The sequence below is a fragment of the Cheilinus undulatus genome, linkage group 6, assembly GCF_018320785.1.
Source record: "Cheilinus undulatus linkage group 6, ASM1832078v1, whole genome shotgun sequence".
Classification (NCBI taxonomy): domain Eukaryota; kingdom Metazoa; phylum Chordata; class Actinopteri; order Labriformes; family Labridae; genus Cheilinus; species Cheilinus undulatus.
The window spans coordinates 54,014,517-54,039,285 of NC_054870.1; the positions used below are offsets into that span (position 1 = coordinate 54,014,517).

Genomic DNA, 24,769 nt, shown 5'->3' on the forward strand with positions numbered 1-24,769 from the left:
TGGATCCCTCTAGGCTGGATCCCTCTAGGCTGGATCCTTCCTAGGCTGGATCCCTCTAGGCTGGATCCTTCCTAGGCTGGATCCCTCTAGGCTGGATCCCTCTAGGCTGGATCCTTCCTAGGCTGGATCCTTCCTAGTCTGGATCCTTCCTAGGCTGGATCCTTCCTAGTCTGGATCCTTCCTAGTCTGGATCCTTCCTAGGCTGGATCCTTCCTAGGCTGGATCCTTCCTAGTCTGGATCCTTCCTAGTCTGGATCCTTCCTAGTCTGGATCCTTCCTAGTCTGGATCCTTCCTAGGCTGGATCCTTCCTAGGCTGGATCCTTCCTAGGCTGGATCCCTCTAGGCTGGATCCTTCCTAGGCTGGATCCCTCTAGGCTGAATCCTTCCTAGACTGGATCCTTCCTAGGCTGGATCCTTCCTAGGCTGGATCCCTCTAGGCTGGATCCTTCCTAGGCTGGATCCTTCCTAGGCTGGATCCCTCTAGGCTCAATCCTTCCTAGACTGGATCCTTCCTAGGCTGGATCCTTCCTAGGCTGGATCCCTCTAGTCTGGATACTTCCTAGTCTGGATCCTTCCTAGTCTGGATCCTTCCTAGGCTGGATCCTTCCTAGTCTGGATCCTTCCTAGGCTGGATCCTTCCTAGGCTGGATCCTTCCTAGGCTGGATCCTTCCTAGGCTGGATCCCTCTAGTCTGGATACTTCCTAGTCTGGATCCTTCCTAGGCTGGATCCTTCCTAGTCTGGATCCTTCCTAGGCTGGATCCTTCCTAGTCTGGATCCTTCCTAGGCTCATGTTATGAGAGTAACTGGCTGAGGTGCAGATTTAGTTGTGTTTATGTCTGTGATCAGTTAAAGTCGTGTTCAGCTGGTGATGGAACCTGCTGGAAATCTGTCCTAAATATCAGAAGCACTGCGTGGCCAGCCTGGTCCCATCTGTCCGTGTTCACATTCCAGGGATGCAGCAGCGGGAGCAGATCGAGGTTAGGTGTCTGGCTCAACATGTGACTGAGGAGCTGGGGATCAAACCCTCAACCTTCTGGGTAAGAAACAGCCAGCTCCACCCGCTGGGCCAGAGTCGGCCTGTATCCCAGCAGAGTAATAGTTCCGGTTAGTTCCTGTCTGTGCACCAAAACATCTGTGCTGTCTTTGGTTAAACCTGATCTGGTGACTAATCCGGTGAAAACCCGATTAAATGATCTCTGTGCTGCACGCCGCCTTTTACCCGTTTAACCATGAGCCACGACGTAAACAGGAGAGCAGACCCTCACGTTACTGCACAGGCTGTTCTCTGCCCCTCCCACCAAAACAGCTCTCACTTTGATTTAAGTGAGGAGCAGAGGGAGCCACTAAACAAAGCATGTTATTGTCCCTGTGGTGAATTTGTCTCGTGGGCTGCACAGATTCAGCTGCCTCCAACATAAATTATAATCAGTCCATGTCTGGACTGTTTTTCTGAGCTGTTTAAATCTTAGGAAACGGAGAAGCATCAGTGAATGTTCCTCCAGGCTGAGCTGATGATTCCTCACATTCAGCAGCAGAGCAGTGTGTGAACCTGCAGGTGTGTTCAGGATCACCTGGACTGTTGACTCAGAGAAGTCAGACCTTAAAGCCCCTAAATTCTTCTTTAACTCTCATCACTATCATTTAAACCAGCTCTGAGTTCCTTACAGGACCAGGACCAGCACCAGGACCAGTGAGACCTGTTGGTTTAAGGCTACCATCAGCTGTTAGTTAAAGCAGAGACTCTCTTACCCTCCATGAGCTCACAGCGGTGCAGCAGAGAGCTGCTGGGACACTCAAACCCCAGCAGTCCTGCAAACATCTTCACTCCGATGAAATCAAACTCTAAGATCCAGAACTCTCAGATCCCGGAGGTGGTTCTTCTTCTCGGAGTCTCATCGAGCATGTTTCAGGTCCAGACTGGAGCTGATCTCATTTCCGCTCTGGAAAAACCTCCACAGTCTGGTTTAGAGGCTTCTTTTAGACTTACAGCAGAAACAGGGGTCCTATGAGAGCTCCTGGGTCCGGGTCTGACGGTTTAGCCTCAAAGTTTGGGGTCCAGGTTTAAACATTTCTGCTCGGAGGAAAACAAGCGAGACCAGCTGAGACTCCAGTCCGTCTGAGGGAGAGGAGGGCTGGACTTCACGGAGGACTCTTCAGGAGGAAACCTTCAAAACAGCCCGAGACTTCCTCCACAGACAGGCCGAGAGTTACGATCAATCTGGAGTCATCGATGAGTGATCAGGAACCGTTACGCTGCGTCCTGCGTCGTGTCAGTGCGCGAGGAGAGAGAGAGAGAGGGAGGGAGAGGGAGGGAGAGAGAGAGAGAGAGGGAGGGAGGGAGAGAGAGAGAGAGGGAGGGAGGGAGAGGGAGGGAGAGAGAGAGAGAGAGAGGGAGGGAGAGAGAGGGAGGGAGAGAGAGAGAGAGAGAGAGAGAGAGAGGGAGAGAGAGAGAGAGAGAGGAGGGGAGAGAGAGAGAGAGAGAGAGAGGGAGGGAGAGGGAGGGAGAGAGAGAGAGAGAGAGGGAGGGAGAGAGAGGGAGGGAGAGAGAGAGAGAGAGAGGGAGGGAGAGGGAGGGAGAGAGAGAGAGAGAGAGGGAGGGAGAGAGAGAGAGAGAGGGAGAGGGAGGGAGAGAGGAGCTGCTTCCTACGTGTTCAGGAATCTGACTCCACAGAGAGAGAGGTCAGACCGTTATGTCTGATTAACATGACCCTACAAAATAAAAGAACCACCCTACAAAATAAAAGAACCAATCAGAACAAGAACTTAACCCTACAAAATAAAAGAACCAATCAGAACAGGAACTTAACCCTACAAAATAAAAGAACCAATCAGAACAGGAACTTAACCCTACAAAATAAAAGAACCAATCAGAACAGGAACTTAACCCTACAAAATAAAAGAACCATCAGAACAGGAACTTAACCCTACAAAATAAAACTAGGCTGAATAAAGTAACCATGGAGTTAGAGAGAAAATCTTATTCTGCTTTAAACAGGATCAGAATCACTATTAGTGTTAGAAAAGGAACATTCAATCACTTTTACACCTATAAAACACCAAAATCAGGAAAGACATCACTTTCAAATTAATATTTCTGTTTTATTTATTAAGAAAAAAAGATACAAGTTATTTTTAGAGTGTTTAAGTGATGTATTTATGGTTGATGGTTTTTTAGTTCTATTTATTCAATAATTTAGTTGGTTATTTATCTTATCTTATTTTGGCAAACTTCATTTATTCATTGATTTAGTCACTAAGTACTGAGGTAATTATAGTGAGGTAATGTCTGTGTTCACTACTGCAGAGATGGAGGAGTACCTCTGCCTTACGCTCTCGTTCAGGCTGTCACTGAAATGTGCCCAGAGTCAGAACTGATTTTGGAAGAAGAGCTTTTTGTTATGCTGGCCCACCGCCTGGACCACAGACTGAACTGGAAATGGCTGAACTGGTTTCATTCACAGCTTTTCGTTCCTCTGAACAATGCTTGTGTTCTTCATTGTAACTGTCCTCAAAAATGATTGCTCTTCCATTGTCAAGTTGTTGTTTTTTGATATTTTTACTGGTTGTAATTTTATTGCCTAAACCTTTTTAATTCTGTGTTGATATCTGACGAGTGCTGCTGACCTCTTGGCCAGGTCGCCATTGTGAATGAGATCCTGATCTCAACAGGATTTATCTGGTTAAATAAAGGCTAAATAAAAAAATAATAAATAAAATTATTAAATTGATAAATTAATTAATTATTTGAATTTCTTTACTTATTTATTTATATATGTTTTGATGTATTAGATTATGTACATTATTATGTATTTATAACTTAATTAATCTGCTCGTTTATTGTTTGTTTGTTTTCTTTCTTATTTATATTTTCATTTCATAATGTATTTATTTATGTTTATATATTTATTTACTCTATTACTCATGTTTTATTTATTTATGTATTTAAATTTTGTTTAAATAATTAATACATAGTTTATTTCCCATATATCTATTCATTTGTTTATTCATTGTATGTCTGATTGGTTTTTATATGTTAATCAGTATTTTATTCTGATTAGATTTTATTTTTTTAGTTTATTTAGTTTCGTTTTCATGTTTGTCTTTGTTCATTTTCTTTAAATATTTTGATGCTACATTTTTTAAATTTTATCCATTTATTCATTTATTTCTTATTATTGTTAATCCCTTTGTAAACATTGTACTTTTGTGTTTTTACATTCATGCCAATAAAGCTTTTTTGTGTTTTTACATTCTTTTAATTTGTTTTTGTTCTTAGTTTTTTTGTCTTTTATTATTCCTTTTGCATTTTAAAGGCTTTATCTGACAAAAGTGAAGGTACGATTAAAGTTATCGTGTCTTAGATTCCAACCTGAACAAAAACTTTTTTTTATTATTTATCAGAGGAAGGTAAGTTTTCAGGGCCCACAGTCATTATAGGTGTAAATCTTAATATGAACTGTATTTCTAAATTAATTAGAAGGATTCTTACATTTGTTTCAAATGTAAAAAAGGAGTCAGGAGTGAAACAAACGGAATTTGATGTCAGGATCGTTGGTCCAAACAGTGAAGTCCTAGCTTTAAAAAAGTCCCACAATGCTTCATGCAGTACAAACCTTAAATATGCAAGAGTGACCCTTGTTACCATGGCAACGACAGTTTAAAATAATCACAGAAGGAACAGTGAGAGACTTTTGTTTACTCTTCTGTTGTTTCCTTGTTGATGCTCTTCACCACTAGGTGGCAGGCTTCATCCAGATAAATGCATTAAAATGGTTCCACCTGCTGATCTCTATCACATCTTTATAACACCTTCATAATGTCTTTATAACACCTTTATAACACCTTTATAATGTCTTTATAACGTCTTTATAACACCTTTATAATGTCTTTATAACACCTTTATAACACCTTTATAACACCTTTATAATGTCTTTATAACGTCTTTATAACACCTTTATAATGTCTTTATAACACCTTTATAACACCTTTATAATGTCTTTATAACACCTTTATAACACCTTTATAACACCTTTATAATGTCTTTATAACACCTTTATAACACCTTTATAATGTCTTTATAACACCTTTATAACACCTTTATAACACCTTTATAATGTCTTTATAACGTCTTTATAACACCTTTATAATGTCTTTATAACGTCTTTATAACACCTTTATAATGTCTTTATAACGTCTTTATAACACCTTTATAATGTCTTTATAACACCTTTATAACACCTTTATAACATCTTTATAACACCTTTATAACACCTTTATAACGTCTTTATAACACCTTTATAACACCTTTATAACATCTTTATAATGTCTTTATAACGTCTTTATAACACCTTTATAACATCTTTATAACACCTTTATAACACCTTTATAACACCTTTATAACACCTTTATAATGTCTTTATAACGTCTTTATAACACCTTTATAACACCTTTATAATGTCTTTATAACGTCTTTATAACACCTTTATAATGTCTTTATAACGTCTTTATAACACCTTTATAATGTCTTTATAACGTCTTTATAACACCTTTATAATGTCTTTATAACATCTTTATAACACCTTTATAACACCTTTATAACGTCTTTATAACACCTTTATAACACCTTTATAACATCTTTATAATGTCTTTATAACGTCTTTATAACACCTTTATAATGTCTTTATAACGTCTTTATAACACCTTTATAATGTCTTTATAACGTCTTTATAACACCTTTATAATGTCTTTATAACACCTTTATAACGTCTTTATAACATCTTTATAACACCTTTATAACACCTTTATAACGTCTTTATAACACCTTTATAACACCTTTATAACATCTTTATAATGTCTTTATAACGTCTTTATAACACCTTTATAACATCTTTATAACACCTTTATAACACCTTTATAACACCTTTATAATGTCTTTATAACGTCTTTATAACACCTTTATAACATCTTTATAACACCTTTATAACACCTTTATAACATCTTTATAACACCTTTATAACACCTTTATAACGTCTTTATAACACCTTTATAACACCTTTATAATGTCTTTATAACGTCTTTATAACACCTTTATAATGTCTTTATAACGTCTTTATAACACCTTTATAATGTCTTTATAACACCTTTATAACGTCTTTATAACACCTTTATAACACCTTTATAACACCTTTATAAAGTCTTTATAACACCTTCATAATGTCTTTATAACACCTTTATAACACCTTTATAACACCTTTATAACACCTTTATAATGTTTTATAACGTCTTTATAACACCTTTATAACGTCTTTATAACACCTTTATAACACCTTTATAACGTCTTTTTAACGTCTTTTCTACCTGCACAAGCTTTGTTTGAAAAGGCTTCTGAATAATCACACTTACTGTATATTTAATAAGAAGATTCTGCATATTCATGTACAAACAAGAGAAAAGAGGTTGCGTGAAACATTTAAATTCATTTATCTGTGAAACTTAGTTTGCTCTCTCAAAGAGAAGACGGTTCAGGGTGGAGTGTTTTTATTGTGACTTTAAAGGAATGATGTAGACACCTAGAGATGAGGACCAGGGACCAAGGTTAAAACAACAACAGCAAAGACAAGAAGATAATCACACATAAATATAAATAACCTCAAGGAAAACATAAGAATAAAACAGAGTGTAAGTAATTTAAATAACTGGGTGATTAGTGGGGGATGCCTATGAGGAAAAAGGAAGATGGGCATGAATAACTGAGTACATGTGTTTACTGCTATCCCCCACTAGGTGGCAGACTTTAACCACATGTCCATCTTTTTTCCTCTGTCCACAGACTGAGCTGCTGTTCTGCAGAAATATTTTGTAAATGTAGAGGCTCAAAATTTAATCCAAGAGCTTCTAATGAGGTTTATCAGGGAGGTACATCCAACTCAGATCTACACTCAGTAACTCATCATGACAGTCAAAAAAGAAGTTTAGGCATTTACAGACATTTATTAAAAAAATCATCATCAGGATTCAGAGCCCTTAGTAAATGTAGCTAAGGTTCCTCCATGTCTCTGCTGAGATGTTTCTACTCCTTTACTGGAGCCCACCTGTGCTAAATTAACCTGATTGGACATGAATCTAAAGCCCCGCCCCTCTCTATGGAAGACATCACAGCTGATGATGATATCAGAGCAGAAACCAAGGGTCAAAGGTCAGAGGAGCTCAGAGACAGGATTGTTGACAGGCACAGATCTGGGGAAGACTACAGAAGCATTTCTGCTGCTCTGAAGGTTCCAGAGAGACCAGTGGCCTCCAGAATTCTGGACCAACCAGGACTCTTCTAGAGCTGGTCACCATCAGGGGAGAAGGACCTTAGTGAGAACCTGATGGTCCCTCTGACTGAGCTCCAGAGATCCTGGAGGAGATGGGACAAAGTTCTAGAAGGAGAACCATCACTGCAGCCTCCACGGATCTGGACTTTAAGGAGGAGAGGAGAGATGAAGACTCCTCTGTGCAAAAAAAAAAAAAAAAAAAAGAACTCATAAAAGACTGCTTGGCTTTTTATGTGGAATTCTTTGCTATTTCAAAGTTAGTCACTCATTCATTCCCCTGGTTAACTAGCAGTTAGTGACTCCTTCATTACCGGGAATATGTGCTAAATTCTGAATTACCTTCAGAGTAAACAAACATCAGCCTCTGCTTCCTCTAACAGTTTGCTCCTGTTATCCCTGATCACTGCTGATTTAGCCTCTCTGGTATCAGCTGTATTTATCAGAATGCTGTTAGCATGTGTGTGACTGCAGTGTGGTGAGGATTGTTTAAAAACAGCTCAGAGAGGAGGCTGGTGCCAGCAGCCTGCCAGTGAACGCAGAATAGGCACGTACAATGTACAAAGGTCACATGTTTGTGTCTGCAGGCAGCCTGCGGTTCTACCTGAGATTATCTGTGAGTGATAGAGAGAGAGAGGGAAATAAAATAAACACACACTCATTTCAAAGCAGCTTAAAGACCAGCGAGCACAGCAGATTTGGCACTGAAGCTTTATTTATGCAGAACAGCTGAAGTCATCAGATCTTTATCAAAGGTACGGTAACAGAGCTCTGATTGTAATAAAGAGAAAAATTAGCCAACATGTGAGGAACAAATCCAACATTAAAACACAGAGAGAACAGAGACGAGCTGCAGGGATCAGACCACGCCCTCCTCGGGGTCGATGAGCGTGCTCCGGCTGGTGAACACGTCAGCCAGCATGTGTTTGGGGATCTCAGAGCCGCGGACCTTCAGTGTGTAGCAGGCGTCCTCCACCTTCCCCAGGCTCTGCCGCAGCGTGTGGAGCTTCTTGGAGACCTCGTAGGGCCCCGTGTTCCCGATGTAGGAGAAGCCGTCGTGGATCTGACGCAGGAACTGGCTCAGCTGGAAGGGGGTGTCGATGTCGCCGTTTCCTACGCTGCTGATGCACATCCGCATCAGCTCCCCGGTCAGGTCGGCCACGCCCAGCAGGTAGTCTGAAGGCGTCACGTGGAAGGTCAGCACCTGGGCGCCCGCTGGAAGGACTTCAGATGAACCCTGAGGGGAAATACGGCGAAGGGAAGAAAAGACGAGATTATTTATATACATAAAATCATTTATAGAGCTTCACAGAGATAAAATAAAACATTGACAGCATTCTGAGCTAGGGCTGGGCAATCAATCGCACATTAGATTAAATTGCAATTCGGCATGCTGCAATTTTCAAATCCCAGACAGTGCAATATTTCTTTAACCTGAAAAGTGTTAAAATATCATTTTGATACAATCTTTTTTCTTTCTTTATGCTTTATACCAGTGTAACTCAACCCCGCTCAACCAAAGAGCCAAAAAGTTGAAAAATACCTTTGCAAGAGCCACAATCTAAGTGATGAAAAGTGGCAAAAACAGCCTAAGTTGAAATAAAAATAAGTTAAAGGTGGCAAAAACGGTCAAAAAGCAACAAAAGTGAGTGAAAATGGGTAGAAAAGTTGGAAAAAGGGTCAGAAAGTAGCAAAACATGGGTGAGAAGTGACAAAAAATGAGTCACTGTTGGCATAAAATGGTCCAAAAGTGGCAAAACCGTGAAAAAAATGAGTGAAAAGTGGCTAAAATGGGCAAAAACTAGGGAAAAAGTGGTATTTAATGACAATAAGTAGCTTAAATGGGTGAAAATGCAGAGAAAAAGGGCCGAAAAGGGCCAAAAATGGGATAAAAGTGGCAAAAATGGGCAAAAAAGTAGGAAAAATTGGTATTCAATGGCAAAAGGTAGCTCGAATGGGTGAAAAGTGAAAAAAATGGATGAAAAAGTGCAAAAAAGTTTCCCTTTTTTAAGGTTTTCTGGGGAATAATATTCAAAATTCAGACATAAAAGAGCCACGCATTGAGTATCACTGCTTTATACGTTATTCAAACCTTCAAGTATCATTTTTTTTATTTTTTAGGAAAATCTTACTTTTCTTGCTCTTGCATTCAGAAAACACCACTCTCTGTTTTTAAATAATTTCATTATTACTTATCTAGTTGTTTTGTACATTTGCACAATAGGTAAGCAAATATGCTTCCTTTTTCCATTTAAACCTGAGTATAATAGCAATTATTGATCCGTCAACAATTCATAGGTTAAATTATTGCACTGTAATTGTTCTAAACTCAACAGCAGCAATATTCAGCACACAGACAGAAGGCATGAACGTTATTACATCCAGCTCTACCTTCTCTGCTCTCATGAACACCAGTCTGGCGTTGATCTCCTCCAGGCTGATGAGGCTGCGGTGACGGATGTAGTGAAGGAAAGAGACGGCCTCCACGTACTCCTGGATCCCTGGTTCATTAAAAAAAAAAAACAGACACAAATCACCTCCAGATATTCCACTGATCTAGCTGCATCACCATCATTCACCCTCCTGGATGTTTCATCCTTTATTTGATTTTATAAATCAATCAATCATGTTTAATATGATTTGGAAGGTCCAGTTATGGGTTAGTCAGTATTCCTGGCTACCATTACACCATGAAGACAAAAGAACACTCAGAGAAAAGGTTATTGAAAAGTCAAAGTCAGAAACATCTCCAAGTCTCTGAACATCCCCCAGAGTTCAGTTAAGTCCATCAGAAATGAAGGAATATGTCACATGTGTAAATCTGCCTAGATCAGACCGTCCTCACACACTGAGTGGGCGTGCAAGAAGGAGACTAGTGAGAGAGGACACCAAGACACCTATGACTACTCTGAAGGAGCTCCAAGCTTCAGCAGCTGAGATGGAGAGACTCTGCAGACAACAACTGTTGGCCGGGTTCTTCACCAGTCAGAGCTTTATGGGAGAGTGGCAAAGAGAAAGACACTGTTGAAGAAAACTCAGATTCAATCTGGACTAGAGTTCACCAGAAGGACTGTGGGAGACTCCATGGTCAAGAGGAAAAAAGGTCTTTGGTCTGATGAGACCAGAATGGAGCTTTGAGACCATCAGACAAGACGCCAAACACTGACATCACCACAAACACACCATCCCCACTGTGGAGCACAGGGGTGGCATCATCATGCTGTGGGGATGCTTCTCAGCAGCATCATGCCGTGGGGATGCTTCTCAGCAGCATCATGCTGACATGATTCAGTCTGACAGGGAACTATGGCTTTGGAGTAGGGATGCACAATATTGGATTTTTGCCGATATCCGATATGCCGATATTTATAGATTCATTTTAGCTGACACCGATATTGATCCTTATATTTAAATATTCTTGTCAGAGAAAAATTGTCAGTCCTTTTGGACACTTTAAGGTTTAAGGATGACCAAGGAAACAAACTTTAGCCCTTAAAAACACTTTCAAATTTAAAGAATAAGGATAAATAAAAAGACCACACCTGACATAGGTCTGTTAGTTCAGACCAAATCTCCACTAATTTATTACTACATATGGACAAAATTTACCGTCGATAAATGCTGAAATACACAGGCAAAATATCAGATTTAAATATCAGCAGGAATTTTGATATCTGCTAATACCGATACCAGACCAATAATATCGTGCATCCCTACTCTGGAGATTTACGCTAACCCTCAGTAAAAGCAAAGATCACACTATTTTTGAAGCCAAACATGGGATTTAAAAAGTAGACTCATCCTTGCACATTCATAAAAATAACCTTTAAAATAACTATGTGTAAGAAAAAGAGCTGAGAGCACTAACTACTGAGCTTGTGTGCACTCTTCTTGGCTTTAGTAAACAGCTCTGATGAAATGAGCTCCAGCCTTAAGAATAGTAACAGCGTGTATAAACAGTCCCTGGTATCTGCTCCGTATAGATCACAGCTACAGATAATGATTCAAATAAAACCTGTTTCCTCTCTCTGTCTTCTGAGCAGCCATTTTTTCTGTGTTGGGCTCAGATGACCCCTGGTTTGTTTTGTGGCCCTGAGCAAACAACAATCAAATAATCACAGGACGGAAGACTTTGTGTCTGAAGTTTACTTTCTGAGCAGCACTCGGACTTCAAAGAGGCTCCTATCTCTGCAGAGGGGACGACAGAGAGCTGCAGAGAGCTGCACAGAGCACGCTCCAGCTCTGCACTGACCTCACTGACTTTCAGTTTCTAACTGCACCAGGATTTACATCAGACTCAACCAGCAGAGAGAGCAGATTCACTGGGATTTAAATTGATGCTTGGTTTACATTTATTCATTTCTGTGTGATGCATATCTGCCTTCAATCTCAGCTTTGGTTTCATGATTTTATGGAGCTTTAAAGGTACAATATGCAGAATTTTTGCACATAAATGTTTAAATGAACAAAAAGAAATGTTTTTTGATTAAAATGAGTTCTTACATTTTCTTTAACATTTTCAACAGTTTTTAAAACCAGAGAAATGTTTGATGTTTAAAGTTAGAACAGTCTATGTCCTGTCATTAACTTTGCAAAGCTGATGGATTGTCCAGATTCCAGTCTGTCATCAGGTACTGTTGATCCATCCTGTAAAGCTTAAAGCTGATACCCTTGTTCCTGATCAAAGAATGACCAGACCAATCAGCATCTAATCAGAGGGAGAAATCTGGCCTAAAGTCAGGGTTAAAATCATGAAGTGTGTGGCCAGCTTTAAGTGGACATACATCTCTTTACTTTTTTTTCCTACGATAACACAAAAGTTTTACGTTTTCTTAAGTTTTCAGCTCGAGAGTGACGCTGCTTTCCCATGACATAAAATAAAACGTCCGTCCTCTCAGGGAATCTGTAAAGTTTTCATTAAATAGATTCAAAAGGTTGAACATGTTTGCAAATGTTGGTCCTGATGTCTCATGAAGAAGGGGGTAGTGAGACCAGAACAGTACAGAGGGACTGGTTTTTGGGTTGTTACCCAGATGATGTTAAATACATCATCCCACTGATGTGTGAAGCAGTCTATGAGGCATGTTGGCTTGTCTTGTTATGGTGGTTATCCATCTTTATATTCTAAACAAACAAATATTGAAATAAAAGGCAACAAAATAAAAAAAGTCTTCTTGCTGTTAGTAATGTTTTTAAATAGGGCTGAACGATTTGGGAACATAATCAAACTGCCATTCTTTTACCCAATATTGCGATTGAGTTAGCGATTATTTCTTAACCCTTTACCTACTGAGCCGGCACCGGCGCTGTGTTATATATGTCCGGAGTATTATTACCGTAACTCTGTCAAAGTTTGTCCGATCAGAAAAATTCCAATGGCGTTGGAAAGCTGAGAATTGTGGGCATGCGCACATATATGGTTCATTACGGTATTCACAACCATATGACGTGGGCATTCATAGCAAAACACCAGAAGTATTGCGAGACCACCACACGGATTCTCAACACTGTAACTCCTCGAAAGTTTGCTCAATCTAAAAATTTCCAACGCTGACAGAGAGCTGAGAATCTGAGCTTTCCACCAATATATGATGTGTGGTATATATATTATGGTAATGTGGAACAGCACTGTGAAAACGGCAGCTTTGGCAGAAGACGAGTGAGAAAGGAGAGTGAGGGAAGAGAGTAAAAGGAGAGCGAGTGAGAGTGGTGTTTAGTTTTCTAAAAATAGTGTTAGATAGTGGCATTTGTGCGTGTCTGTCATGTGCAATAACAATATGTTACTGAGAATGCTGAGAATGCATTTTTCCACCTTTATTTGCACTAATTGTGGCCTATGTATATAGTTATCTTTTGCACTGTGTTTTGCACACCCAGAGTCCTAGACTCCAAAAATGACTGCTGATTGTTCTAAACATGTATAGGTTCACATTTCTAATGTCAAATCTAAACTTCATGAGCAATAACAACATTTCTACTGATAAAAGCCATGAAAAACAAATCTGTTTTTGTGTTTTTCTTCTTTTAAACTGCTGACAATTCCATATAATGTGCAATAATCATTAACCAGATGTTGAAAAGTCAAGTTCAAGTACTCCTGGGAAAAGGGAGCAAAGCTCTCAGACTTAGGGCATTTCCTGACTATTTTACAGCCAGAATAACAAAATATGTCCAAATTGACATTTTTAGACTCAGTAGGTAAAAGATTAATAAGAAAAACATACAAAAATGAAGAAAATAGGATTTTGTGTACACTATTGTAAAAATATGGCACTAGAATGGCTGCATGATATGAGTGCATAACATCTCTGCTGCAGAGATAAGTTCTAAACAGGGGTTTTGACACAAATTTCAGGTTAAAAGAAATATTGCACCTTCTGCGACTTTGAAATTGCAGCTGGCCATATTGCGATTTAATCTAATTTGTGATTAATTGCCCAGCCCTAGTTTTGAAATTTTAAAATCTCTATCAGTGAGTCACAGAATGAGCTGATAAAACTGGAATCAGTTCTCCTCTGGTGCTCACTGATTAACACCAAAGAATGTTCGAAATATGTGGAAACCTGCAGGAGAATAAATCATATTCTGTTTGTAGTGAGCAGCGGCTGTCACACATGTAATGCCCAGCGATAAATCAAGTAAAAACACCAGCAGCTGTGACACAGTTTCACAGAGAATACAGCGGCAGCGTTTGAGGTGGACAGGATATGACATGAAAAGGTTATACAGGCGGAGTTCAGTTCCTGAGTTTACTGCCAGGAGTGGCTCGTGTTTACTCTGCAGCAGAAGCCACCTTTGGTCAGCGAGAGCCAGAAAAATACTGTACATCCGAACAATGACTCAAGGAAAACCTGCTGGAAAAAGGGACGATACGGGGACAGCAGCTGGAAGAGATGTGGGGCGAGAGAGGGACTGGGTGATGTGGAACGGATCAAATGTATTATTGTTTTAGCTGAATGGTGATGCAGCACATACAGCAGATTCAGAAAGTATTCAGACCCCCTTCACTTGTTGCAATTTTCTTATGTTGCAGCTTGATACTGCAGCAAAAAAAACATTTTTATTCTAAATAATCTACACTCAGTACCACATCAATAAAAAGTGTGATGCAAAATTTTATAAATGTACAAGTTATGAAAAATAAAAACCCAAAAATAGCACATTTACACCAGGATTCAGAGCCTTTCCAACAACTCTGCAAATGTAGCTCAGGTTCCTCCATGTCTCTGGTCTTTGCTGAGATGTTTCTACTCCTTGACTGGAGTCCACCTGTGCTAAATGAACCTGATTGGACATGATTCTAAAGCCACGCCCCTCTCTATAGAAGGCCTCACAGCTGTAGGAGTAAAACCATCTCAGCAGAGATCAGAGAAATGGAAGAACCTGAGCTTCATTTACATAACTTTTGCAGAGTCTGAATACTTAAATCAGTGTTACTCAATCCTGCTCAACCAAAGAGCCAAATTGTTGAAAAATACCTTTGCAAGAGCTGCAATCTAACTGGTGAAAAGAGGCAGAAACAGCTTGAGGTAGCAATAAAAATAAGTTAAAGTTGGCAAAAATGGTCAAAAAGCGGCAAAAAATGGGAGAAAAGGGGCGAAAAAATGGACAAATGGTCAGAGAGTAGCAAAAACGGGTGGGAAGTGACTAAAAAAATGAGTTTTAGCTGATATACAACGGTCCAAATGTGGCAAAAAATGAGTGAAAAGTGACTAAAATGGGCAAAAAGCAGTCAAGAGTGGCAAAATGGGCAAAAAATAGGTGGAATTTAGTAGCATAAGGTAGCTGAAATGGGTGAAAAGTGCTGAAAAGGGGCAAAAATGGTATATAAGAGGCAAAAAATGGGTAAAAGTTGAAAAAAAAAGTCAAAATGGGCAAAAAAGTAGGAAAAAGTGCTATTTAATGGCAAAAGGTAGCTGAAATGGGTGAAAAGTGGCAAAAACTGTAAAAAAAAAAAAAGGGCAGAAAAGTTGTCTTTTTACGGTTTTCTGGGGAAATAATATTCAAAATTAAGACATAAAAGAGCCACAGATAATCACAAAAGAGCCACACGTTGAAAAATTCCTGAAATTCTGTTTTCATTTGGTCATGATGGGGTCCTCAGTGTAGATTAAAAAGAATAAAAATGACTTTAAATTGCTGCAGAATCAGGCTGCAAAATAACAAAACTGAAATAAGTGAAGTGGGTCTGAATACTTTCTGATGTTTAAAACTTAGTTTATTGCCTAGCCCTGGTTTAGAGCATCTACATAACCTGAAATTAAACAAACATGCATGAATAGTTGTGGATTATTTGCAGATAACTGGCTTAATGTTTGACCATGCAGCGGTTCACTGAGTTGCAGGTGAACCCTGAGAAAAGCCTCACTAGCACATTGTGTTTGTTCTGTCTGGTAGCAGCTCGCTCTGAGAGCTTTTCAAAGAGCCGCACCGCTCTGTTATCAGCCGCAATTACGTTCAGATTCAGTCCCCAGTATCTTTAATGCTTTTATAAAAAAGAGCAGAGCCATTACACATGCCTGGAGACTTCACGTCCAGCCGAGTTTATCTGCAGAGCCTGAGCAGTCTCAGGCCCGGTCTCAATCTAATAAAGACGATAAAAATGGACAAAAATGAAGCGTCTAATTGTTGGGAACTGCCACTGGTCACGTCGCGGAGGATGCAGCAGTGATTCCTGAGTGACCACAATCTAAAAATGACTTCCCCAGCTGCCAGATAACGGCTCAGCCTCGCTCCCACTAATGTTTTCCTCCAAACGCTGCAGACATTTTGGCTACGCTAACAAACACTGATAGAGATGCTGGAGGGAAAACATGTTTATCAGAGGGTGTGTCTATCAGATGATGGCCTGCATCAAGGTCACGCTCTCACACCAACAGGGACTTTACCAAACATCTGAAGCACCAGCAACAACATTAGGGACATAAACACAAACTAAAATAGCTTATTTAAACACAAATAGATTCACAACATGTAAATATAATCAGAATATACAGTATGAAAATAGTTTTTACAGGAAATATCTTTATACTGAGGCTGTCAAAATCTCCAGTGGGTCTTGGATATTTTTCACACTTAAATATTTCAGATTATCAAACACATTTCAATATTAGTTAAAGATAAACAGAGTTAATACAAAAGTCAGTTCTTTAATGATGATTTCATTTATTAAGGGAGGAAAGCCATCCAAGCCTACCTGGCCCTATGTGGACCCCCTAACCCTGGTAACTGGTTGTTCCACCTTTGGTGTTTGTAATAACTGTCAGTGAGTCTTTCGCATCTCTGTGGAGGAATGCTGTCCCATTCTTTTCTGCAGAATAGTTCTAATTCAGCCTCATTGGAGGGTTTTCCAGCATGAACCGCCCGTTTAGGGCAATGCCACAGCATCTCAGTCAGATCTAAGTCCAGACTTTGACTAGACCACTCCAGAACCTTCATGTAGTCTTTAGTCCATTCAGAGGTGGACTTGCTGGTGTGTTTGGGATCATGGTCCTGCTCCATAACCCAAGTGGTCTTGAGCTTGAGGTCATGAACTGATGGTCGGACATTCTCCTTCAGGATTTTCTGCTAGAGAGCAGAATTCATGGTTCTAGTGGTCCAGGTCCTGGTCCAGACCATCACACTACCACCACCATGTCTGACTGTTGGTCTGATGTTCTTCTGTGTTAGTTTGACTCCAGATGGGATGCACACCTTCCAGAAAGTTCCTCTTCTGTCAAGGGCTGACAGCTTGAATTCGATTGGTCGATTAATTGGTTGAAAAGCTTTAGTTTGATCAAGATCACCCTGGTTGGCGAATCGCCCTGTCCCCCCTCAAGATGTTTGTCTGTGGGCAAAAGCGCGTGAGCAGCTGACAGAGAGAGACGTGCTGCTGCGGACAGGAGCAATGCAGCTCTAGGAATTACAGGTAGAGAAGCACACAAAGCTACCAGAGTGGGATATTTTCTGATATTTTACGGCATTAACGCTCAGAAACAAAACATCAACTCATCACAAAGATGCAGGCTGTTTGTATTGAAGTGGCGCTGCTGAGTGTCTCTGCTCTGCCCTCCCTCACTGCATCAACTCCCACGGTCAGTTTAATTCACCTGTCGGAAAATAGGCTGCATAGTATCATCTCTTTATATAATCCCCTTTAAAGTGTTCACGTTAGCGTTAGCTTCTCTTACAGACACACAGAAAGGAGAGGTGACAAAAGGCGATGTCTGCTGGTCTTAAGTCCCGACGAGCGAACTTTTTTCCTCTCACCTCCGTAAATAAACGCTGCATGCTGTCTGCTTTATGCTCATAAATGACACAGCATGGGCTGGATCAAGTGATCCTGTTAATAGTTACTGTTATAAATGGATGAAAAGCGATGATCTGAGGTTATTTTGTAGGCTGTATGAGACAGAAGAGTTACTGCGCTGGGATCACGGAGATCAGAGGCAGGTGCACACTGATCGTCTCTCAGTTAATTATATTATATATTAAGATGTGATGAGCCGAGCAGATGTATTAATGCTGCAAAAGGCTTGTTACGTTCGTTTAGGGATCATTTAGAGTACCAAGCAGGTGCAGTGAGGAGCCTGGATGGATTGAATTAGTCCCCAACGAGGTAATTTTTTTTAATTAATGAATTTTTTTTTACTTGAACAATTAATCGATTAATTGGTGCCTGGGTGTGATTTTGGTCGACCAAGTTTTTCTTTGGTTGACTACAGCCCTACTTCTGTCTGCTCAGTCCTCAGAATATTTCCCAGAAGTCTTGGGGATCATCAGGATGTTTTTAGTCAACTGTGAGACGAGCCTTTGTGTTCTTTTTTTTGCCAGCAGTGGTTTTGGCCTTGGAACTCTCCCATGATGCCGTTGTTCCCCAGTCTCTTTCTGATTGTTGGGTCATGAACTCTAAACTTACCTGAGTCAGTGAGGCCTGCAGGTCTTCAGATGTTGTTCTGGGTGCTTCTGGGACCTCCTGGATGAGTCGTCCACGTTCTCTTGGAGTCATGTTGGTAGGCCGGCCACTGCTGGGAAGGTTCACCACTGTTCACAGTTTTTCCATTTGTGGATAATGGCTCTCAGGGTGGTTGTCTGGAGTCCCAAAGCCTTAAAAATGTCTTTACCTTTCCAGACTGATAGATGTCAGTGACTTTGCTTCTCATCTGTCCAACAAATGTGGTTAATCACAGTCAAACTGTGATAGAACAAGAGGAGGGAATGACTCTTTCAGATAGGGCCAGCTAGGTTTGGATGGCTGTTTTCCATTAATAAATGAAATCATCATTTAAAATATGCATGTTTTAATTACTCTAGTTATCTTTGTCCTTTATTAAAATTTATTTGATGATCTGAAACATAATGTGACAAATGTGCCAAAAAGAAGGAATCAGGAAGGGGCAAATACTTTTGAACAGCGCTGTATTTGTGAGCATGGTTGTCAGAGAACTGTGCTGCCATCCAGGATAAGCCTCACAGTGCCATTTAAAAACATGATGTCTTATGTTCTGGCTTCACTATGAATGTTTCGGAGGTATGTTTGGAGGTAGTAACAGGCACACTGAATTCAAACATTATTAGATACCACAGCGCTGAAGAATCAAAAGGAATGTCTGTAGATGTGACGGCAGCCCTTTGGCTGAAACGCTCTGTGAAAACACCTGGAGACTCACCTGGTGTAAAAGCTCTGTGGAACTGATGGATGTCCTCTCCTCTCAGCTCTTCAGCAATCAGACCGATCTTCTGCCGAACTCCGTCCAGTTTTACGTCCGCCTCGTTCAGAATCTCCTCTACATCTGGGACACTTTAAAATCCAGAGAAAACATGCAGAATTCCAGTGGAAAAGCTAGTCAGTAATCATTTTAGAATCATCTTTAAAACTAAACATAAAATGTGTTATAACAGAGTCAGTAGGTCCTGACAGAAACAGCCTTTACTGAAACTGGACGCTCCAAAATAATGTGCTGATAATATGGTAACAAAAGGAGATCCTGTTGGAGTTGGTTAACTGACACAAACCTAACTTTTTCTTAGTATCTTTGCTTAATTTTCTTAATAAACTGTGAGGCCCTGTACAAAAAATATCAAAATACGATGCTTACTCTTTACCCATAAATAGAGGAAGAAAAGATTCCTAAAAATAAAGCTACTGAGACAACATATGTTGTAAATGAATGAATGAAGTAAATACACAGAAAAACTCACCTTGTCACTCTGTGTAGAAGAAAAATGGTCCTCTTGCTCTCGATGGTGACGTCTCGGCTGATCTTAACAAGGCGCTCATATTTGTCGTGTCTGGTGTCCAACTCCTGCTGGAAAACTTTAGAAGACAAACAGTGAGACTCTGATTAAATCAACTTTAAAGGTGAAAAATGAGCCCAAACACTGAGGTGGCCGTTACTTTTGAAAGCAGCGAAGATGGGCGAGGACGGGTTGGCGCTCACATCACGGTCCTGTGCTGCATCGGTGTTTTTCCGGGAACTTCCTTCACCTGACATGAGAAAAAACACTCTTATGATGCCACAGCTTTTAGGTTTTAGATTAGGGAGCTCCAATCTAAGGCCACGGGCCGTTTTAATTGGTCTGCATCAATTCTTAACAGAAAATAAAAATCGGCCCTCATTAGAACATGAAGCCTTTCCTTTACTGCTGTGGGGTAATCCAGTAAACAAACATTCGCCCCGCCCCCAGGGTTTGGTTGGCCCTCCCTGCTTGGAAGAAAGTCCCACCCTCCTCTCCTGATCCTCCGCTCAGCTGGCCAGAAGAGCCCAGTAATACCCAACTGCAGCCGCGGCCAACGTACAAACCACGCCCCATACAAAACACGCCCACTTCTGTGGGTACGGTATAAGCCACGCCCCCTACAAAAGACGCTCCCTACAAAACACGCCCACTTCTGTGGGTACGGTACAAGCCACGCCCCCCACAAAACACGCTCCCTACAAAACACGCCCACTTGTGCTATTAGCTGAGCTTTGGCATTTTAGTTTCCACTGGTTAGGTTTAGGGGGTAGCTCATTGGGGTAGGCGTGTTTTGTAGGGGGCGTGGTTTATAGCAGCTGCTACCCTTCTCAGAGAGCCACATCCATTTCCTGAGAGGGGTGTGGTCAGGGGCGGAGTTAGACAGCTCAGTAACATTTAAAGCCACAGACAGAGAAACAGCTGGTTCTTAGCAGGGCTGAAACAGAGGAGTTTTTAGACATGCAGACATCAAAACTGGAGTGTTTTTACAGCAACAAACTTCACAGGCATGTTCTGGGGACCTCTGAGACCGATATACACTAGTCTTAAAGTGTAAATATGTCCCCTTTACAGCATAGGGCTGATGATAGACATGTTAGTGTAGGGTTGAAAAAGTGACATTGCAATATCGATCCTCTCTGGTGGGAGTTATTCCACCTAAATGCAGTCTAGATAACCTCTTTCAGGGGCGTCTGCTTATTTCAGTGAGACAGAGCTAAGCCACACTCTGCAAGAGTTACAACAGCAAAAAGCAGAGGGTAGTGCCTGCATGTAGTCCAGACCTGTCTCCAATTACAAATACACAGAAACAGCTGCAAATTTTGGCATGTGCAAGCATCAAATTCAGAATGTGGTAATTCAAAAATAATTAACAAGGTTAATCAGTTTGAACATTACTTTCTGCTGTGTACAGCTGAATACAGGTCAACTAAACATTTGGAAATCACAGTATTCTGTCTTTGTTCACATTTTTGGCAGTGTCCCAACTTTTATGGAATTGAGGTTGGTATTTGTAGATGAAGTCAGGGGTTCTCAACCCTTTCAGCCTGCGACCCCCAAAGTAAAGGTGCCAGAGACCGGGGGAAGGTCGGCTGAACACAGCCAGGAACATTCTAGACAGTCATGTGGAGACAAGGCCGCCCATGATGGGGAGGTTTGTGGGATCCAGCCAAACTGGGAGCCAGCAAAATCATGGTCCACTGTAAAGTTAAGCTGTTAAAACCATGTTTTATATTTGACCTATTCATTAGTGTAGTAAACAACCATCTTAAAATGACAATAACTTTTACCAAAAACATTTAAAATGGGTGAAAATTTGCTTAAATTACTTAATAATGGCCAAAAATGTGGAAAAGATGTTAAAATTGGATTTTTAAAGAACATAAATGGGTTAAAAGTGGCAAACATTAGATATAAGGGGCAAAACATAACCAAAAAATTGACTAAATTGGCAAAAGCGGGCTCAAATAGTGGTAAAAGGGGATTAAAAGGTGGCTAAAATGGATTTAAAATGCAATAAACTGGGACAAATTAGGTGGACTGGGATAAAAAAAAAAGTTGATATAAACTAGAAAAAATGGGTTAACTGGTTAAAATGGGCAAATAGGGGGGCAAAAAGTGGTTAACCCTTTACCGACTGGGGCAGTGCCGGCCCTGTGTTTTATATGTCCGGAGTATTATTACTGTAACTCTGTCAAAGTTTGTCCGATCAGAAAAATTCCAACGGCGTTGGAAAGCTGAGAATTGTGGGCATGCGCACATATATGGTTCATTATGGTACTCACAACCATATGACGTGGGCATTCATAGCAAAACACCAGAAGTATCGTGAGACCGCTACACAGATTCTCAACACTGTAACTCCTCCAAAGTTTGCTCAATCTAAAAATCCAACGCTGACAGAGAGCTGAGAATCTGAGCTTTCCACCAATATATGATGTGTGGTATATATATTACAGTAATGTGGAACAGCACCGCGAAAACGGCAGCTTTGGCAGAAGACGAGTGAGAAAGGAGAGTGAAGGAAGAGAGTTTTCTTAAAATAGTGTTAGATAGTGGCATGTGTGCGTGTCTGTCATGTGCAATAACAATATGTTACTGAGAATGCTGAGAATGCATTTTTCCACCTTTATTTGCACTAATTGTCTCCTATGTATATAGTTATCTTTTGCACTGTGTTTTGCACACCCAGAGTCCTAGACTCCAAAAATGACTGCTGATTGTTCTAAACATGTATAGGTTCACATTTCAAATGTCAAATCTAAACTTCATGAGCAATAACAACATTTCTGCTCATAAAAGCCATGAAAAACAAATCTGTTTTTCTGTTTTTCTCCTTTTAAACTGTTGACAATTCCATATAATGAGCAATAATCATTAACCAGATGTTGAAAAGTCAAGTTCAAGTACTCCTGGGAAAAGGGAGCAAAGCTCTCAGACTTAGGGCATTTCCTGACTATTTTACAGCCAGAATAACAAAATATGTCCAAATAGACATGTTTAGACTCAGGAGGTAAAGGGTTAATATGGCAAATATGAGGCAACAAAATGCAGAAAAAGGCAAGAATTGGTTTAAAAGTGACAAAAACAGGCAGAAAAAAAGGTTAAAATTGATTTTAAAAAAAGGGTTTGAAGTGGCAAAAATGTGCTAAAATTGTCAAAATTGGTGCTAAAAGGTCATGAAAAAGGGTTAAAATCTGGTAAAACTGGTGTACAGTGGCAACAGTGTAATCTAAAAAATAGTCTTTGTTTTTTCGGGCATCGTGAGACCCCCTCTCAGTGTCTCGCTGCCCCCAACGGGGTCCCGACCCCAAGGTTGAGAACCACTGGATTAAGTGATGCAGCAGTATTTGTCTTTCTTTTTTCCCATAATATGCATTTTGAATTGAGTCAGAACAGAAGCAGATGAGAGGAACATGTTACTTCAGAGGTGAGATCTCTCACATCTTTGGAAAACTGGGAATAAAACCTTGTTTAAACTGTGATCTAGACCCAGACATGAATCCCTGTGCTGTCTCTTTACAACCCCACTTTTAATTATCATCTAAATCTGTTTCATGAAACATAAAATAAAAACAAGATGTACAGGCACACTGTTTAAAGGTACATTTCCACAAAAAAAGCTTATCTTTTTATTTTTAAAAATGGTGGGATATATTTGAAAGGAAGTTGGGTGAATGCAACTGCTGCTGTTTTTAAAATTACTTTCACCAAAAGCTCAAAAAACAAAGCAGTGTATGGAGCAGTCTCTTTTCATCCGCACAGCTTTAAATGTATTTTATCTTCAGTATTTTAACATCAGGTAGCTCGTTGTTGCTGCATGTCTTTGCTATGTTGACTACCTCAGCTTGAATTTGAACGCTGTTGTTCTAAATTTCAGATAAAATGGTACTTACCTTCTCGCTTACTCATGCCTTCAGTGTTGTGGATTTTATCTTGTAATAAATTAAACTAGCTAAAACACGTTTTTGTTTTTATTTTGTTGTTTCAGCCTCTGAAGTCTGTGCTGTTGACCAAATATAGCGATGTAGAGTATTTTACATTTACCAGGGATTATCGACGTAAAATAAGAAAACAGCTCACTTTAGGAGCAAAAATTATCATCTCCGTTTATTATAAAATAACCGGATAAAGTCTAAATAACCTAAAATGCGGAAAAAGTCGAGTTTACTTGGTTTAAATGACAGGCGTTCTCGCGGTGCTCCTCATTCAAAGAGGGCTTTCGCGCAACTTACACGCGCAACCGGGAATGAGGAGAAGTGCATCATGGGAGATGTAGTATAATGATAAAACGAAGGGTTTCAACATTTGCAGACATATTTGGGGGTTTTAAACAGATCTTCAGGTCTGATAATCCCATGTTTGGCTCTTTAGCTACAGCCATATATTTCTAATAAGCCATTTATGTTAAAACAAGGAACTACTGGACAAATATCGGCCCAAATACCGGTAAGCACAAAACCACATCTACTGGATCGTTTAGTTGTCTTTAAAAATAATCCTACCAGGGTAGACTGACTGTAGCAAATCTCATGATATAATGTCAGATAGCTTTTGACTGTAATAAAGGGCATATCAATTATTTTAAGCTTACAGCCATTAAAATTGAGTTTTTTTTCTGCTTTGCATCAGTTTAGATTTTTGGTTTAAATGTTCAAATGAAACAAAAAAAATTCTCTGAAGACATCCTTCTGTCTTTGTGAAATTTTCATGAAACTGTCAATCCTGTGGTCTTTTTATAGAATAAGCTATTATGTGTAAATGATCTAAACCAGGGCTGAACGATATGCAAAAATAGTCTAATTGCAATGTTTTCCTGCAACATTGGAATTTGAAATGCGATTATTTATGTTCCTCATTTTTTCTGTTGTTCAACAAACATCAGCAATAAATCACTCTATATTATAACAAGAACAGTATTAGATCAGTTAAACTAGGGATAGCTTTAGAAAAGAATATCTCACCTCCATTTTGGCTCAAATAGCAAATCTGATATCAGTTGCTTTATTGAAGGGGATGATCATTTCTCATATTATTCACATTTTGATGAAGAAAAATAAATGCATGAGCATGAAAAGTAAGATTTTCATTTAAAAAATTAAAAGGATACCTGAAGGTTTGAAGGCTTTTTTTGCACATTTTGCCTCTTTTTTGCCACTTTTATCCTTTTTTGCCCTTTTTTCTCCCCACTTTCACCCATTTAAGCTACCTTTTGTCATTAAATATCATTTTTTCCT

General features: G+C 39.8%; 2 protein-coding genes across 4 annotated transcripts in view; both read right to left on the reverse strand.

The window, feature by feature from the left end:
* Positions 1–2,308, reverse strand: part of disc1 (DISC1 scaffold protein) — a 90,884-nt gene extending 88,576 nt beyond the window's left edge. For all 3 annotated transcript variants that reach the window (XR_005991993.1, XM_041789089.1, XM_041789090.1), the window contains exon 1: positions 1,753–2,308. Coding sequence is in view for 2 of the 3 variants with exons in the window: in XM_041789089.1 (XP_041645023.1) it covers positions 1,753–1,822 (70 nt within the window). In the remaining variant the exon portion in view is untranslated. The remainder of the gene's footprint in view (positions 1–1,752) is intronic.
* Positions 2,309–8,013: 5,705 nt separating this feature from the next.
* Positions 8,014–23,766, reverse strand: tsnax (translin-associated factor X). The gene is made up of 6 exons (XM_041788891.1): positions 23,429–23,766; positions 19,693–19,782; positions 19,497–19,611; positions 18,965–19,095; positions 9,708–9,817; positions 8,014–8,553 (listed from the first exon to the last, which is right to left on the reverse strand). Exons 1-6 carry the CDS (start codon positions 23,442–23,444, stop codon positions 8,176–8,178), a joined length of 840 nt encoding a protein of 279 aa, XP_041644825.1. The 5' UTR covers positions 23,445–23,766; the 3' UTR covers positions 8,014–8,175.
* Positions 23,767–24,769: the final 1,003 nt, after the last annotated feature.

What these genes read in the sequence shown, in the direction of transcription:
- tsnax (XM_041788891.1), bottom strand. An exon ending in CATCTTCGCTGCTTTCAAAA is followed by an intron (nt 19,612 to 19,692) that starts GTAACGGCCACC and finishes TGTCTTCTAAAG; the next exon opens with TTTTCCAGCAGGAGTTGGAC. An exon ending in TGTTCATGAGAGCAGAGAAG is followed by an intron (nt 8,554 to 9,707) that starts GTAGAGCTGGAT and finishes ATTTCCCCTCAG; the next exon opens with GGTTCATCTGAAGTCCTTCC.